Below are 14,059 nucleotides of genomic sequence, written 5' to 3'. Positions count from 1 at the left end.
GGGTTGTATGAGAACTCCTCTTGACGCAAGCCCATGGAAACATGCCTAACCCCACATAAAAACTCTCACGTAGACCATGGGTTAGTACACAAAGCGTAATGGACAATGCTTACCATACCATGGGATCACTTGATCCCTCTCGGTACATCAACCTGATTCACTCTTTGACTTGGTCTTGATCAACCTTGTATCATGTCTTCTACATGACCAATCTCTGGACAATTCCTTGAATAACACTTTGGTCATCACATAAACTCCTTGAAACCAACACATGGACTTAAGAAAAGCTTATGGACAAATCCTTCAAATATAACTCAAGGCAACCATAGAGATTGTCATTAACTACCAAAACCAAACATGGGGGCACCGCATGTTCTTTCAACCAGGATTCACTGTATAAAGTTGTAAATAGTTTTGGAAGGCTAGGTGGTCAGAGCCTACCTATGAGCTGTTCTCTTAAACCGAAAAATGTTTATACTCGGGTATCGTGGGGAGAACTTACCTGCCATTTCCTGAATCTTGGTTGAATATGAATTTCAGTTCAGAACCATGGGTGGGACGTTTGTAAAAATAGAAATCGGGTATCGTGGGGAGAACGCTCCCTGGTCATGTTTGCAATAGAAGATGCCTTTTATTTTGGCGTATGAACTAAAAGCATTATATGACAGTTGCGTTGATGACATACTGCATTATTCATCAAACCTTCTGATTTTACCTTTGACTTTTTTAGTGCAATGCAGCATGATAAGAATACATGAGGACAATCAATGGCAGTAGTGATACAACCAGTTTTGCTTGGATTAACGTTTGATTGATTTTTCCTTTTTGCTTCTCTTTGCTTGATTTAGTCTATGTGTTGATTGTATTTTTTCTTTTGCAAGGATGCATTGGAACTTGATCAGCTCATCGGCTACTTGATAAATAAAGATAATTCTGAAGGAGTAATACTGCTCGGTCACAGCACTGGTTGCCAGGTATGCTGTTACAGTAGATACTGCACTATTTTATGGTCTACAGTATGAGATAACATAGACACTTTTATGAATGCCAGGATATTATACATTACATGCAGACAAACTTTGCATGTTCCAAAGCAGTTTCTGGGGTAATTTTGCAGGTATAATTTTCCTGTCCATATTCTTGTTCTCCGAGTATTGCACAGAAGGATTTTTGTTCTCCGAGTATTCCTGTCCATATTCTTGTTCCCCGAGTATTGCACATGATATTCTCACCCCTAAGGACAGAAGCAACTGATCAGCTTGTAAAGTGTTGATAATAATTGCTTTTGCTGTAATTAATTTAACACCTTAATAGTATCTTGATAGAAATTCTACAATGATCTTTTATTCAGGCCCCAGTAAGTGACAGGGAGTATAGGGCAACTCTTCCAGAAACAGGAGAAATGATAGATCTGGCAGCGAAAATGATTAGTGCGGGCCGTGGAATGGATTTGATGCCCAGAGAAGCAAATTCAGACGCTCCAATTACTGCCTACAGGTACTAATTTTCATGCTCAATTTACACAAGTTCATAGTTACAGTACTCTGTACCCGTAGGTAATTATGAAAGTTTACTAGAGGTACCACTATTGTTAATGATACATATGACAGCTATATATGCTCAAGAATTGCATAAAGAGTTAGATGAGCATGAGTTAATGACCATGGTCATGTCATACTTTGAGTATCTCCCAAGGCAAAAATAAGCCCAACCATCAGGGCTTTATGCCAGCTATCTTCATTGTGGCGTAAGGGTAAGTCTTAAGGCTGACCTCAGCAAAGGGCAACCTCAGCCTTGTGGCCGGTCACATGCAGTAGAAAACGATTTCTCTTTCCGAACCCTTAACCCGCCAACTACCACAGTTGGATGAGACCGAAAGGCACAGCTAGAGAGAGGGGTGCTGCTGTCATTGTCTCTGTCGGGAGCTGGATGGGCACTTCTGTGATCACTTGATCCATGACAGATGGCCTTGTCCAGCAGGACTGACTAAAGCAAATGCCTCGTGGCGCAGTGTGTGGCCTGAAGAAGGCTACAGCCTACAACCTCCTCCCTTCACCACTTCAAGCTTTGGTCCTGATGGTGGCCAGAAGAGCAGCACATCTTGGATCAGACGACTGCTGTGAGCTTGGGCCAGTGCCGGGGAAGACGAAGGAGCAGCAGCAGCAGCAGGCGCCCACCTGAGCATCAGCACATCCCACTTGACATCTGTCAGGAACTTGGTGCAGATCATGAAAACCACACCGGCAGTGGGGGCATGGAGGGTGATGCGTTGGGTAAGGAAGAATTTGGATTGTGGTAGTGTATGGGGAGATGTTTTTTCTTGTACTTTTGACTTGGCTGTCGGTGATGATTTGTTGCAAGCGGGGAAGTCGTGGGCGCAGCTGTATGCACGGGAGCTGCATGGACGGCGGTGCTGGAGCTAGGAAAAGTGCTGGCTGGCACGGGTGTCAAGTGCAGTTGCTGCCTGCTGGTACCTCTGTGGCTGCGCGACAGAGGAGGAAGATGAGATGCGGCTCTGCTGCTGCTGAATTCGCTAGAATGCACTGCTACTGCCGTTGCTGCTGCCACTGAGGGGTGCTGCTCCTGTGTCTGCTGGCTGCTGCTGATTGGGAAGGGAAGAGAGGCAGCGGTTTGAGCTGCTGCTGTTGCTGGGAGCTATGTTTTTAAGGCGTCGCCTAGGCGTCGCCTAAGCGTCGCCTAGTCGTCGCCTAAGCGTCAAGGCGCCCCAGGATGGCAAGGCGTCTACCCCGCCTTAGACAGACATGAAGTGTACGGCTGTGGCTGCCCTAGTTCTGGCTGCTCCTGGGGCTTGGAGATGACGGCCCCGCTGTCTCCCGGCACCATGAAGAGGAGGGAGGACTGGGAGCTCCTGGGGCTTGCTGCTGTGAGGGAGAAGGGTGGGGCCATGAAGAGGAGAGGGGACTGGAGGAGGGAGGGAGGACCAGAAGGGTGTGGCTTCGTGGCGGCTGTGGTGGGAAAGAAGGGAAGAGATAGTGGAATTAGGTCACGGGGGTGTATATGGCCACTAGATGGGCTTTTGGGCCACTGGGAGGTGCATAAGTAGTGGCCCATCTCTCAGCCATTGCTCTTTTTCTAGTATTAATATGTGCAGACCTATTGATGACTCTTTTCCTGCAATGTTTAAGGCGTCGCCTTGCCTCGCCTTACCGCCTCGCCTTGGCGCTTAGGCGTCAGAGCAGCCCTCCTCCGCCTTATGACGCTTTACCGCCTTAAAAACATAGGCTGGGAGCTACTATTGTGTGCAGCTGCTTGCCAGGGGGAGAAGAAGGGGACATTGCTGCTGCGGGCGGCTGTTCGAGGAGAAAAGCTAACTGCTGCGTGTAGCTACCTGGGAGAAATGTGGACATTGCTAAAGGCTTCCATTTCATCATCGCTCATAGAGTCATAGGTGCCGTCATCGTTGGCGATCATGGTGCGTCTTGTGGGGCACTCGAATGTCTTGTGGCCACGGTGTTTGCAAGTGAAACATTAGATGAAACTTGTCTCGGCGATAGCATCCGTTGGAGGAGTTGTAGATGATGAAGCTCTTGGCTTGTAGTTGCCTGTAGAGGGACAACTCAAAAAGATGTCGTAGGTTTGCTTGGAGCTTGAGGTTCCACTGCTAGTGGGTGTAGCTCGAGTCGTTGTAGGCGCCGGAGTTGTAGAAGCTTGAATGTTGGAGCCATAAGGTCTTGATGAGTACTTGGAGTACTTGTAGTCATCTTGCACCTGTCGCTCCGCTTTGGTTGCTTGGTGCACGAGCCCGAGGAGGTTGGAATATTGTTGGAAATCCGCAATTTTCTTGACTTGGTGGTTGAGGCCATTCAAGAGTTTCGCCATTGTTTGCTCCTCGTCTTCCTTTACGTTGCTCGTATCATGGCAATCTCCATCTCTTGGTAGTAGTCCTCAACTGACTTTGTGCCTTGTTTGAGAAGTTGGAGCTTCTTGAAGAGATCACGGTTGTAGTGTGTAGGCACGAAGCGAGCTCTCATGATTTCCTTAATTTGATTCCAAGTAGAAATCGGTGGCTCGCCTTGTTCCCTTCTCGTCTCAACAACTTGTTCACACCAAATTAGAACATAGTCTTGGAACTCAAGGGAGGCCATCGCGATCTTTTCCTCTTCATAGTTGTGAAGACAAAATATCTTGTCCACTTTTAAGGCCCATTAGAGATAGTCTTCCGGGTTCGTGGTTCCGGAGAACTTAGGCATGGTGAACTTGAGCTTGTCATAGCGTTGCTCCTCATTATGATGGTTGCGATAGTGATGTCGCTCTTGGCGTGGAGGAGGCTCTTGAACTTCTTGCTTCTCATGACTAGCTTGATGTCGGGGCCGAGGGATTCTTGCTCTTTGCCTCATTTCATGGCGTTCCTCATTGCGAACATCTTCATCTTGTCGCTCTTGTCATAGAGCTTGTTCTTGTTCACGCACTCTTTTATTGCGCTCATTCATGGCGCAAGTGGATTCGCTTAGAGCTCATTGTGCTTCAAGCGCTTGGTCCTCATGGCGTTGTTGTTCTTGCCGTAGGACGTCGTCGTCTTGCTCTTTATGGCGTTGACGTTGTCACTCTTGCTCTTGTTCAAGGGCGTCTTGTTCTTGTCGACGACGTCGTTCGCGCTCACGGAGGTGGTCTTGTAATCCATTGCCATGGAATGGGTTTTGTGAAGCCTGATGGTCATCTCGAAGATGAGAACGAGATCGTGGTAGACTTGCATCGGAAGAGGTGTCTGAAGAGTGGTGGCTTGAATGTTGCCTTCTTGATGATGAAGATGTTGAAGAGGTGTGTGTGACCAAGATTGCACGAATCTCTTCCATTTGAGTGGACAACTTCGCGTCAAGATAGTCCCGATTTCTTGCTTCGGATTGGCGCAAGTCGGTTGCGAATTAATCAATGCGATCACTCAAGGCTTCATTTGCTTGATGCATGGCTCGTTGTAGTAGAGCAAAGTGGTGAGTTTTGGTGACGAAGTTGTCGGCGCCTTTGTTGTCGTCGAAGGGCGGGTTTGACGTGCTTGGGCTATCCATCACAAGGCCCGAGCAAATGTGAGTGAAAAATTGAGAAGAACAATACCAAATTTACCTTTTCCGATGTTGAAGATGGATCAATGATCACTCAATATGGTATTATAGAAATAGTAAAAAAAAATTTGGTGAATACGCAAAGATTGCGTATCATTTCATTGATAGAAGAAGATAGAATAAGTACATGATGTGGTACAACACATGACACGAATGCAATGGGCGTGAACATGGTGCCCGATGAGTAAAGACAAGAGATGCTCGACCCAAACAAAGAAGAACACAGCAAAACTCTTCGACTAGAGAAGCTATCCAGCTAATAACCATACTACCAATTCTCCAAAACTAGCACCGAGGACGCCCCGAGCAAAACAAGACAACGCCTTCACGAAGGAGAACGACACCGAGACGCTGTCGTCGTCCGGTCCGGAAAAACGGACCTAGAGTTTCCCCTGAAGCTCGAAGAGGGGCGCAGAAGATGGCCATGGCAGCGCCTTCAAGAAGGGCACGACATCCACGGATGTCGTCGCTGCCAGCATAACCTGCAGGGATTTCGCCCTGGCCAAATTTCGAGCAATCCCAAGCCGTCGGAGCACATATCGGAAATGAGGCAGTCAGGCGTACGCCAGAGCAGCGACCGCAGGAGGGGGAGCCGCGCCCGACGCCGAAGGAGGCACCGGGCGCCGCTGGACGCGCGAGCTTCGGAGGAGGACAAGGCTGCGAGGCTGAGCTTAGTGAAAGGTGGCGGGGATGCGACGGTGGCCGGAGCCGCGGACGAGCCATGATCTGGAAGGGAGCGCAGATACAGGCCGCCGGGACCAGAGCAGCAGGGACACCAGCGTGCCAAAGGAGCCGGAAGGGGACGCAGCTCCTGAAGCAAACCGGAGGCGAAGATGCGCCGGGATGGATGGCCAACCAGGTACCGACAGGGTGGTGGTGAAGCGGAGACGCCGAGGAGCCAGCGAGCCAAGGGAGTCAGAAAGCGCAGCTCCTAGGGCACGCCAGGTCCGAAGCCGCGCCGGTTGCCAGGAGCACAGGAGGAGGCGCAGGCCCATGGCCACCGGGCTGAAGCCGCTCCTGCCGGGTGGAAGACGAGGGAAACTTGCGCACAGCCAAAATCTGGACGAAGCGCAGCAAAAAACTGGCACCGCCGGCGCAGCCAGCCGCCTCCAAGACTGCCTCACGAGGAGGCCGGCCCGGAGCTCGAAGGGAGGGGGTCGGAGGAGGGGGTACGCAGTTGGCAGAGTGCGCCCGGCCGGAGAGCACCACAGCTAGCCGGAGTGGATCCCCATATCGGATCTGGGGCCGGACAGAGCAGCCGCAGGAAGTCGCGGCCTGCGGGGCAGGGGGTGGGCACCAGCGCGGCCAGCAAGCCGGAGCCATCGGGGGAGGGGACGCCCGCATCGCCAGAGGAGGCCGCCGCCGCCGCAGGCACCAGATCCGGGGGTGGGGGGTGCTGGTGGAGGGAGAGGGTTGGTGGAGAAAGGCCCCGCCGCCGCCATCCCAGGGCCCGGCGCGGCTTTGCCGGCCGGCCCTCCGGCGACGGCGACACGGGGATGGGCGGGAGGTGGGGGCCGAGCCGGCGGCGGCTGGGGTTTCCCCCGAGTCGCCCGGCATGAGCGACGCGGGGACTCTTAAGCACCGGATGTGTGTATGTAGAAATAGTAAAATTGGTACCGGATCTTATCAATCTCGCACCTACACAAGTAATGCTTATCAAGGAGCTTGATTAGGATGAGTGGCACAAAATTGAAGCAAGTGTTAGTCAAGATATTGATAATGTTGAAAAAGATTCACAAATTACATGCAAAGCAAATAAATCAAAACCTATGATATCACTTAGAACTAACACACGGAAGGTAAATGGGATTTGCACAACCAAGGAATGAGCACAAAATGTGTTACCATGGAAAAAGCTTGTGTTGCATGAATACTAGAAGAGACGGTAGCACGATTGCTCGAATGGGCGAGATACGTACTTGTGCACAACCTATGAGAAACAAAACGTGTCGTCTTTCTATCCCAAGTATGCTAATGTATATATGGTCTGTGATGATCAATGGCATGCAATGTGGCTCGATGCTATTGTTTAGAAGCTTTTTGCTTTGTTTTTCTTTTGCTTAAAAGCTTGTTTTTTTATGTATAGTGTTTTTGCCACTTACGCGAAATGCACGATCCAAGATAGCAATGATATATGCACGGGAGTAACTTGTGACACAAGAGATGATAACAAGATATGAGCACGCTAGGAAGCTATGCGGCGTATGTATCACTAAAGTGCCCAAGTAACGTGGCCCGACAATTCTCAAATGGCTAGTCCCGGTGGGCAAGCTTCGCAAACGGCTCGGGGTTATCAATGCAATGGCAAGAAAATGTACAATGAAGTCGTCGAAGTTACCGCCATTGCTTACAATTGTTGTGTCAAGTGGTGAAAGGGGTCGTTGTCAACGTCGTATCTGTGGTGATGATGAGTGGCGGTGTTGTTGATGTCGAACCATCCCTAATTAGCCGAAACATCTTAGGAAACGGAAACGCAACTCAAAATCTCAAAGAAAATGGGTCAAATTGGGCTGGTAGCGGAAGATGTGGTTGGTGTGGTCGAAGTGGGGCTTTTACGGAAGGCTAATGGTGGTGGAAAGGTGGCTGAGGATGCGGAAGAATTTGTGGTGGCCGATCTTTGTTTTTTTCTAAATGCAGTTTCGTCAGCCGAAGCCGATGATCTAGGTGGAGTTCCAGATCATCCGAGTAAATGACCGGATCGTCCGGGAGTGTGTCTGGATAGTCCGGGGTCAACCGTGGTAGATTTGGGCTTGGGATGAACACAAATTTCTTGGACAGATTTTGGGGTGGATTTCGTGGTGGGGATGGTGAGGGATGGTGAGGGAAGGTTAGATCCACTTGCCAAACAACAAATTCATGGATCAAAAACAACAAAATCTCATAAGAACTAACAACAACAAACAACAACAACAAAGCCTTTAGTCCCAAACAAGTTGGGGTAGGCTAGAGGTGAAACCCATAAGATCTCGCAACCAACTCATGGCTTTGGCACATGGATAGCAAGCTTCCACGCACCCCCGTCCATAGCTATCTCTTTAGTGATACTCCAATCCTTCAGGTCTCTCTTAACGGACTCCTCCCATGTCAAATTCGGTCTACCCCGCCCTCTCTTGACATTCTCCGCACGCTTTAGCCGTTCGCTATGCACTGGAGCTTCTGGAGGCCTGCGCTGAATATGCCCAAACCATCTCAGACGATGTTGGACAAGCTTCTCCTCAATTGGTGCTACCCCAACTCTATCTCGTATATCATCATTCCGGACTCGATCCTTCCTCGTGTGGCCACACATCCATCTCAACATACGCATCTCCGCCACACCTAACTGTTGAACATGTCGCCTTTTAGTCGGCCAACACTCCGCGCCATACAACATTACGGGTCGAACCGCCGTCCTGTAGAACTTGCCTTTTAGCTTTTGTGGCACTCTCTTGTCACAGAGAATGCCAGAAGCTTGGCGCCACTTCATCCATCCGGCTTTGATTCGATGGTTCACATCTTCATCAATACCCCCATCCTCCTGCAACATTGACCCCAAATACCGAAAGGTGTCCTTCCGAGGTACCACCTGGCCATCAAGGCTAACCTCCTCCTCCTCACACCTAGTAGTACTGAAACCGCACATCATGTACTCGGTTTTAGTTCTATTAAGCCTAAACCCTTTCGATTCCAAGGTTTGTCTCCATAACTCTAACTTCCTATTTACCCCCGTCCGACTATCGTCAACTAGCACCACATCATCCGCAAAGAGCATACACTATGGGATATCTCCTTGTATATCCCTTGTGACCTCATCCATCACCAATGCAAAAAGATAAGGGCTCAAAGCTGACCCCTGATGCAGTCCTATCTTAATCGGGAAGTCATCGGTGTCGACATCACTTGTTCGAACACTTGTCACAACATTATCGTACATGTCCTTGATGAGGGTAATGTACTTTGCTGGGACTTTGTGTTTCTCCAAGGCCCACCACATGACATTCCGCGGCATCTTATCATAGGCCTTCTCCAAGTCAATGAACACCATATGCAAGTCCTTTTGCTCCCTATATCTCTCCATAAGTTGTTGTACCAAGAAAATGGCTTCCATGGTCGACCTCCCAGGCATGAAACCAAACTGATTTTTGGTCACGCTTGACATTCTTCTTAAGCGGTGCTCAATGACTCTCTCCCATAGCTTCATTGTATGGCTCATCAGCTTAATTCCACGGTAATTAGTACAACTTTGAACATCCCCCTTGTTCTTGAAGATTGGTACTAATATACTCCGTCTCTATTCTTCTGGCATCTTGTTTGCCCGAAAAATGAGGTTGAAAAGCTTGGTTAGCCATACTATTGCTATGTCCCCGAGACCTTTCCACACCTCAATGGGGATACAATCCGGGCCCATCGCCTTGCCTCCTTTCATCCTTTTTAAAGCCTCCTTCACCTCAGACTCCTGGATTCGCCGCACAAAACGCATGTTGGTCTCATCAAAGGAGTCGTCTAGTTCAATGGTAGAACTCTCATTCTCCCCATTGAACAACTTGTCGAAGTACTCCCGCCATCTATGCTTAATCTCCTCGTCCTTCACCAAGAGTTGGCCTGCTCCGTCCTTGATGCATTTGACTTGGCCAATGTCCCTCGTCTTCCTCTCTCGGATCTTGTCCATCTTATAGATGTCCCTTTCACCTTCCTTCGTGCCTAACCGTTGGTAGAGGTCCTCATATGCCCGACCCCTTGCTTCACCAACAGCTCGCTTTGCGGCTTTCTTCGTCATCTTGTACTTCTCTATGTTGTCTGCACTCCTATCCCGGTATAGGCATCTGAAGCAATCTTTCTTCTCTTTAATCGCCTTCTGGACGTCATCATTCCACCACCAGGTTGTTAGGAATATGCAACTTGTATTCCCATGAGGCCATAGGCCGATATATATATACATGTACAGGCGTGGAACATATGCAGGAAACCCCTCATACAACGGGATAAATACAAAGGGGTACATGACTTATATTATAACTCTTAACACCCCCCCTCAAACTCATGGTGGATGAACAACATTGAGTTTGGAGAGATAAAAGCCATGTTGTGCTCTAGTCTGAGCCTTCGTCAGGAAATCCGCCAACTGTAACTCGGAAGGCACATACTGAAGAGCAATAACCTGATCCTGCACAGCAGCACGCACATAGAAAGCATCAACACCAATATGCTTGGTGAGCTCATGCTTCACAGGATCGCGTGCAATGCTGATAGCACCTGTACTGTCAGATAGAAGCAGAGTCGGTGTAGTGACAGAAACACCAAAATCCTGAAGTAACCACCGTAACCAAGTCACCTCTGCCGTCAAAAGAGCGATTGCTCGCAACTCAGCCTCGGCACTCGAACGGGAAACTGCAAGCTGTTTCTTCGTCTTCCAGGCAATGAGAGAACCACCAAGAAAAACACAGTAAGCAGAAAGTGAACGGCGATCGGAAGGATCACTAGCCCACGTAGCATCCGAATAGGCCTGGAGCTGTAAAGAACTGGAGCGAGGAAAGAATAGACGGTGAGAGATCGTGCCTCGAAGATATCGAAGAACACGAAGGAGATGACTATAGTGAACCGAGGTGGGGGCAGAGACAAACTGACTCAGAATATGAACCGGATAAGATATGTCCGGACGAGTGACAGCTAGATAGACAAGACTGCCAACAAGATGACGATAACGTGTCGGATCAGGGAGAGGATCACCATCAATAGCACGGAGGTGAACATTGAGCTTCATAGGAGTCTCAACAACGCGCTCGTCAGTAAGAGCAGCACGGGCAAGAAGATCCTGGATATACTTTTCCTGGGATATAAAAAAGCCATCAGAGGTAGAAGAGACTTCAATCCCAAGAAAGTAGCGAAGAGGTCTAAGATCAGACATAAGAAACTGCTCACTAAGACGGGCCTTTACAAAGGCAATATACTCGGGGTCATCCCCGTGATGATCATGTCATCAACATAAAGAAGAAGAAGTGTCCGACCACGAGGAGAAAGGTGAATAAACAATGCGGGATCATGAGCACTTGCTAAAAAACCAGCAGCAGTGATCACAGAGGCAAAGCGCTCAAACCAGGCGCGGGGGGCTTGCTTAAGGCCATAGAGAGAGCGACGAAGACGACATACCATGCCATCAGGAACAGAATACCCAGGTGGTGGCTGCATGTACACCTCCTCACGCAGCTCACCATTAAGAAAGGCATTCTTAACATCAAGCTGAGATATAGACCAGTGGCGTGCAGAGGCAACGGCAAGAAGGGTACGAACAGTGGTCATATGAGCCACAGGAGCAAAAGTCTCGTCATAATCACGACCATGCTCCTGCTGAAAACCACGAGCCACAAGACGAGCTTTGTGACGCTCAAGAGAACCATCGGAGCGAGTCTTAACCTTGTAGACCCACTTACAAGTGATCGGACGGACTCCAGGAGGAAGAGAAACAAGATCCCAAGTACCAGTGCGTTCAAGAGCAGCAATCTCCTCTGCCATCGCAAACTGCCATTCAGGATGAACAACAGCCTGACGGTAAGAAGTCGGCTCAAGAACAGCAGCACCAGCGGTGGGAAATCCAAAGCGATCAACAGGCGGACGAGGACGAGAATGCAAGCCATAAGTAGGCTGAGAGGAAGATGACGACCCATCCACAGAGGCATCGACTGGTCGTGGACGACCCATCCACAGAGGCATCAACTGGTCGTGGACGACGAGTGTAATGTTGAGGAAGAGATGGAATAATAGAAGGAGGAATCGGCAAGGTAGAAGCAGGGGGTGACGACGAAGAAGTCACCGGAGATGGTGTAGAATCCGGTGACAAACTGGGAGAAGAAATCACCGGAGATGAAGGTGGAGAACCCGGTGACATGCGAGGCGAAGAGACCGGGGAGGATGGTGGCTGCAAGTCAACGAGATGTGGAGAAGGAGAGGAAGTGGAACGGAGAGGTACAGTGTCGGCGAGGGTGATAGGTGAGTCAGGAAAAGTGAGGAAAGAGATATCCTGCACTGAAAAAGGCGAGGAAGATGGGCGTGGATAGAAGGGACGAGACTCTTCAAAAGTCACATCTCGAGAGATACGCATCCGACGACCAATAGGATCCCAACAACGATAGCCCTTATGCTCATCACTGTAGCCTAAGAAAACACACTCAACAGACTGAGCGGTCAGTTTGGTGCGTTCGCGAGGGGCAAGAAGAACATAGCAAACACAACCAAACAAGCGAAGCATCGAATAACCGGGAGAACGATCAAAAAGTCGCTCGAAAGGAACACCACCCTGGAGAGCAGCGGAAGGCTGTATATTGATAAGATAGGTGGATGTGGAGACGGCCTCAGCCCAAAAATGAGGCGGGAGAGAGGCAGCAATCATCAATGCACGAGCCGTCTCAAGAAGATGTCGATGCTTTCGCTCAGCCACACCATTCTGAGCATGAGCACCAGGACAAGAGAATTGAGAGAGAGTCCCGTGCTCAGCAAGAACACCACGCAACATCTTAGAGATATACTCGCCAGCGGAGTCAGCACGAAAAACGCGAATGGGTGAAGAGAACTGAGTGTGAACCATGGCAGCAAAACGCTTATAAATAGACAACACCTCAGAACGAGAAGTCATGAAATAAAGCCATGTGTAACGAGAGAAATCATCTATGAAAATAATATAGTATTTATGACCACCTTTCGAAGCGAAAGGGGCCGGACCCCATACATCAGAATGGACTAAATCGAAAGGACGCTTAGACACTGACTCACTATGTGAATATGGTAACTGAATCTGCTTGCCAAGACGACAACCCTGACACTCTAAAGAGACATCTCCTGAGACAGACCCCAGAAGGCCTCGACGAACTAAAGAAGACAACCGAGAACCACACAGATGACCAAGTCGATGATGCCACTGCTGGAAGGAACCAGTGACAGAGGCAACAGAAGCGGAAGAACTGGCGATGGTGGTGGCAGCAGAAGGAACATGAAGCCAGTCCAACTCCCAAAGACCCCGAGAATCACGGCGGCGAGGGCCAGCCCCAACCAGAGTGTGCGTGTGACGGTCCTGGACAGAACAAGAGTCAACGTCGAGGATGACGCGACAACCAGAATCCGTAAGTTGACCAGCAGAAAACAAATTCATGGTAAGTCGAGGAACATGAGCAACATCAGGAACAAAATAAGGAGTAGTAAGATTGCCTCTACTAGCAACAGAAAGTGGAGTACCATCAGCAGTGAAGACATGAATAGGAGAATCCAGTGATCGAAGAGAGGACAAAGTGGAAGAATGAGAAGACATATGAAAAGAAGTTCCAGAGTCCAGAACCCATGGGGATGTACCTGACTGTGTAGAGGGTGATTGCTCAGTGCGGGAAGCATCAGTCACAGAACCAGCAGTACTCGTCGAGGAAGAACCTGAAGCCGCGAGCAGACGCTTAAGTCTCAGAATATCCTGCTCAGTCAAAGCAATGGCTGAAGCTGTCGAGGTAGACGACGAAGTCCCTGAAGATGAGGATCGAGCCTTGCGCAGGTGTTTCTTCTTCGTGTAGCACTGAGACTCAAGATGACCATCATTGTTGCAATAGGCGCAGTGTGGACGGGGGCGACCTGAGCCTCCAGAAGGAGTGGGCAAGAGCGGCGGAGCACTCGAGCGAGAAGTGGTCGATGGAGCAGGTGGCGGAGGAGCACGAGTAGCAAGCACAGAGGGAACCTCCAGCAAACCAGCACCACGTAAGCGAGTCTCCTTTGCACGAATCTCAGAAAGTGCCTCTATGAGAGAAATACGGCCACGAGCAAACAACTGAGCACGCCGGGGCTCAAACTCCTTACGGAGCCGAGACAAGAACTCATAGACGTGATGAAACTCCAAATTGGCCTGGACAGCCTGGCAACAGGGGCAGGTACGACACCCAGCACTACGGAGAGAATCAAGCTGACGCCAGATAGCAGAACTCTGTGCATAGAAGTCATCAACAGTAGAGTCACCCTGCTGAAGAGCATGCTCC

At 49.6% G+C, this 14,059-nt stretch overlaps 1 protein-coding gene across 1 annotated transcript in view; it reads left to right on the top strand.

The window, feature by feature from the left end:
- Positions 1 to 14,059, top strand: part of LOC125536955 (UPF0613 protein PB24D3.06c) — a 48,885-nt gene that overhangs the window by 15,392 nt on the left and 19,434 nt on the right. The window contains exons 4-6 of the mRNA XM_048700249.1: positions 882 to 974; positions 1,052 to 1,117; positions 1,352 to 1,497. Of these exons, the coding sequence (XP_048556206.1) occupies positions 882 to 974; positions 1,052 to 1,117; positions 1,352 to 1,497 (305 nt within the window). The remainder of the gene's footprint in view (positions 1 to 881; positions 975 to 1,051; positions 1,118 to 1,351; positions 1,498 to 14,059) is intronic.

Source organism: Triticum urartu, chromosome 2 (assembly GCF_003073215.2).
Source record: "Triticum urartu cultivar G1812 chromosome 2, Tu2.1, whole genome shotgun sequence".
Lineage (NCBI taxonomy): Eukaryota > Viridiplantae > Streptophyta > Magnoliopsida > Poales > Poaceae > Triticum > Triticum urartu.
Note: the sequence above shows the minus strand (reverse complement) of the source record. Positions and strands in the feature narration are given on the sequence as shown.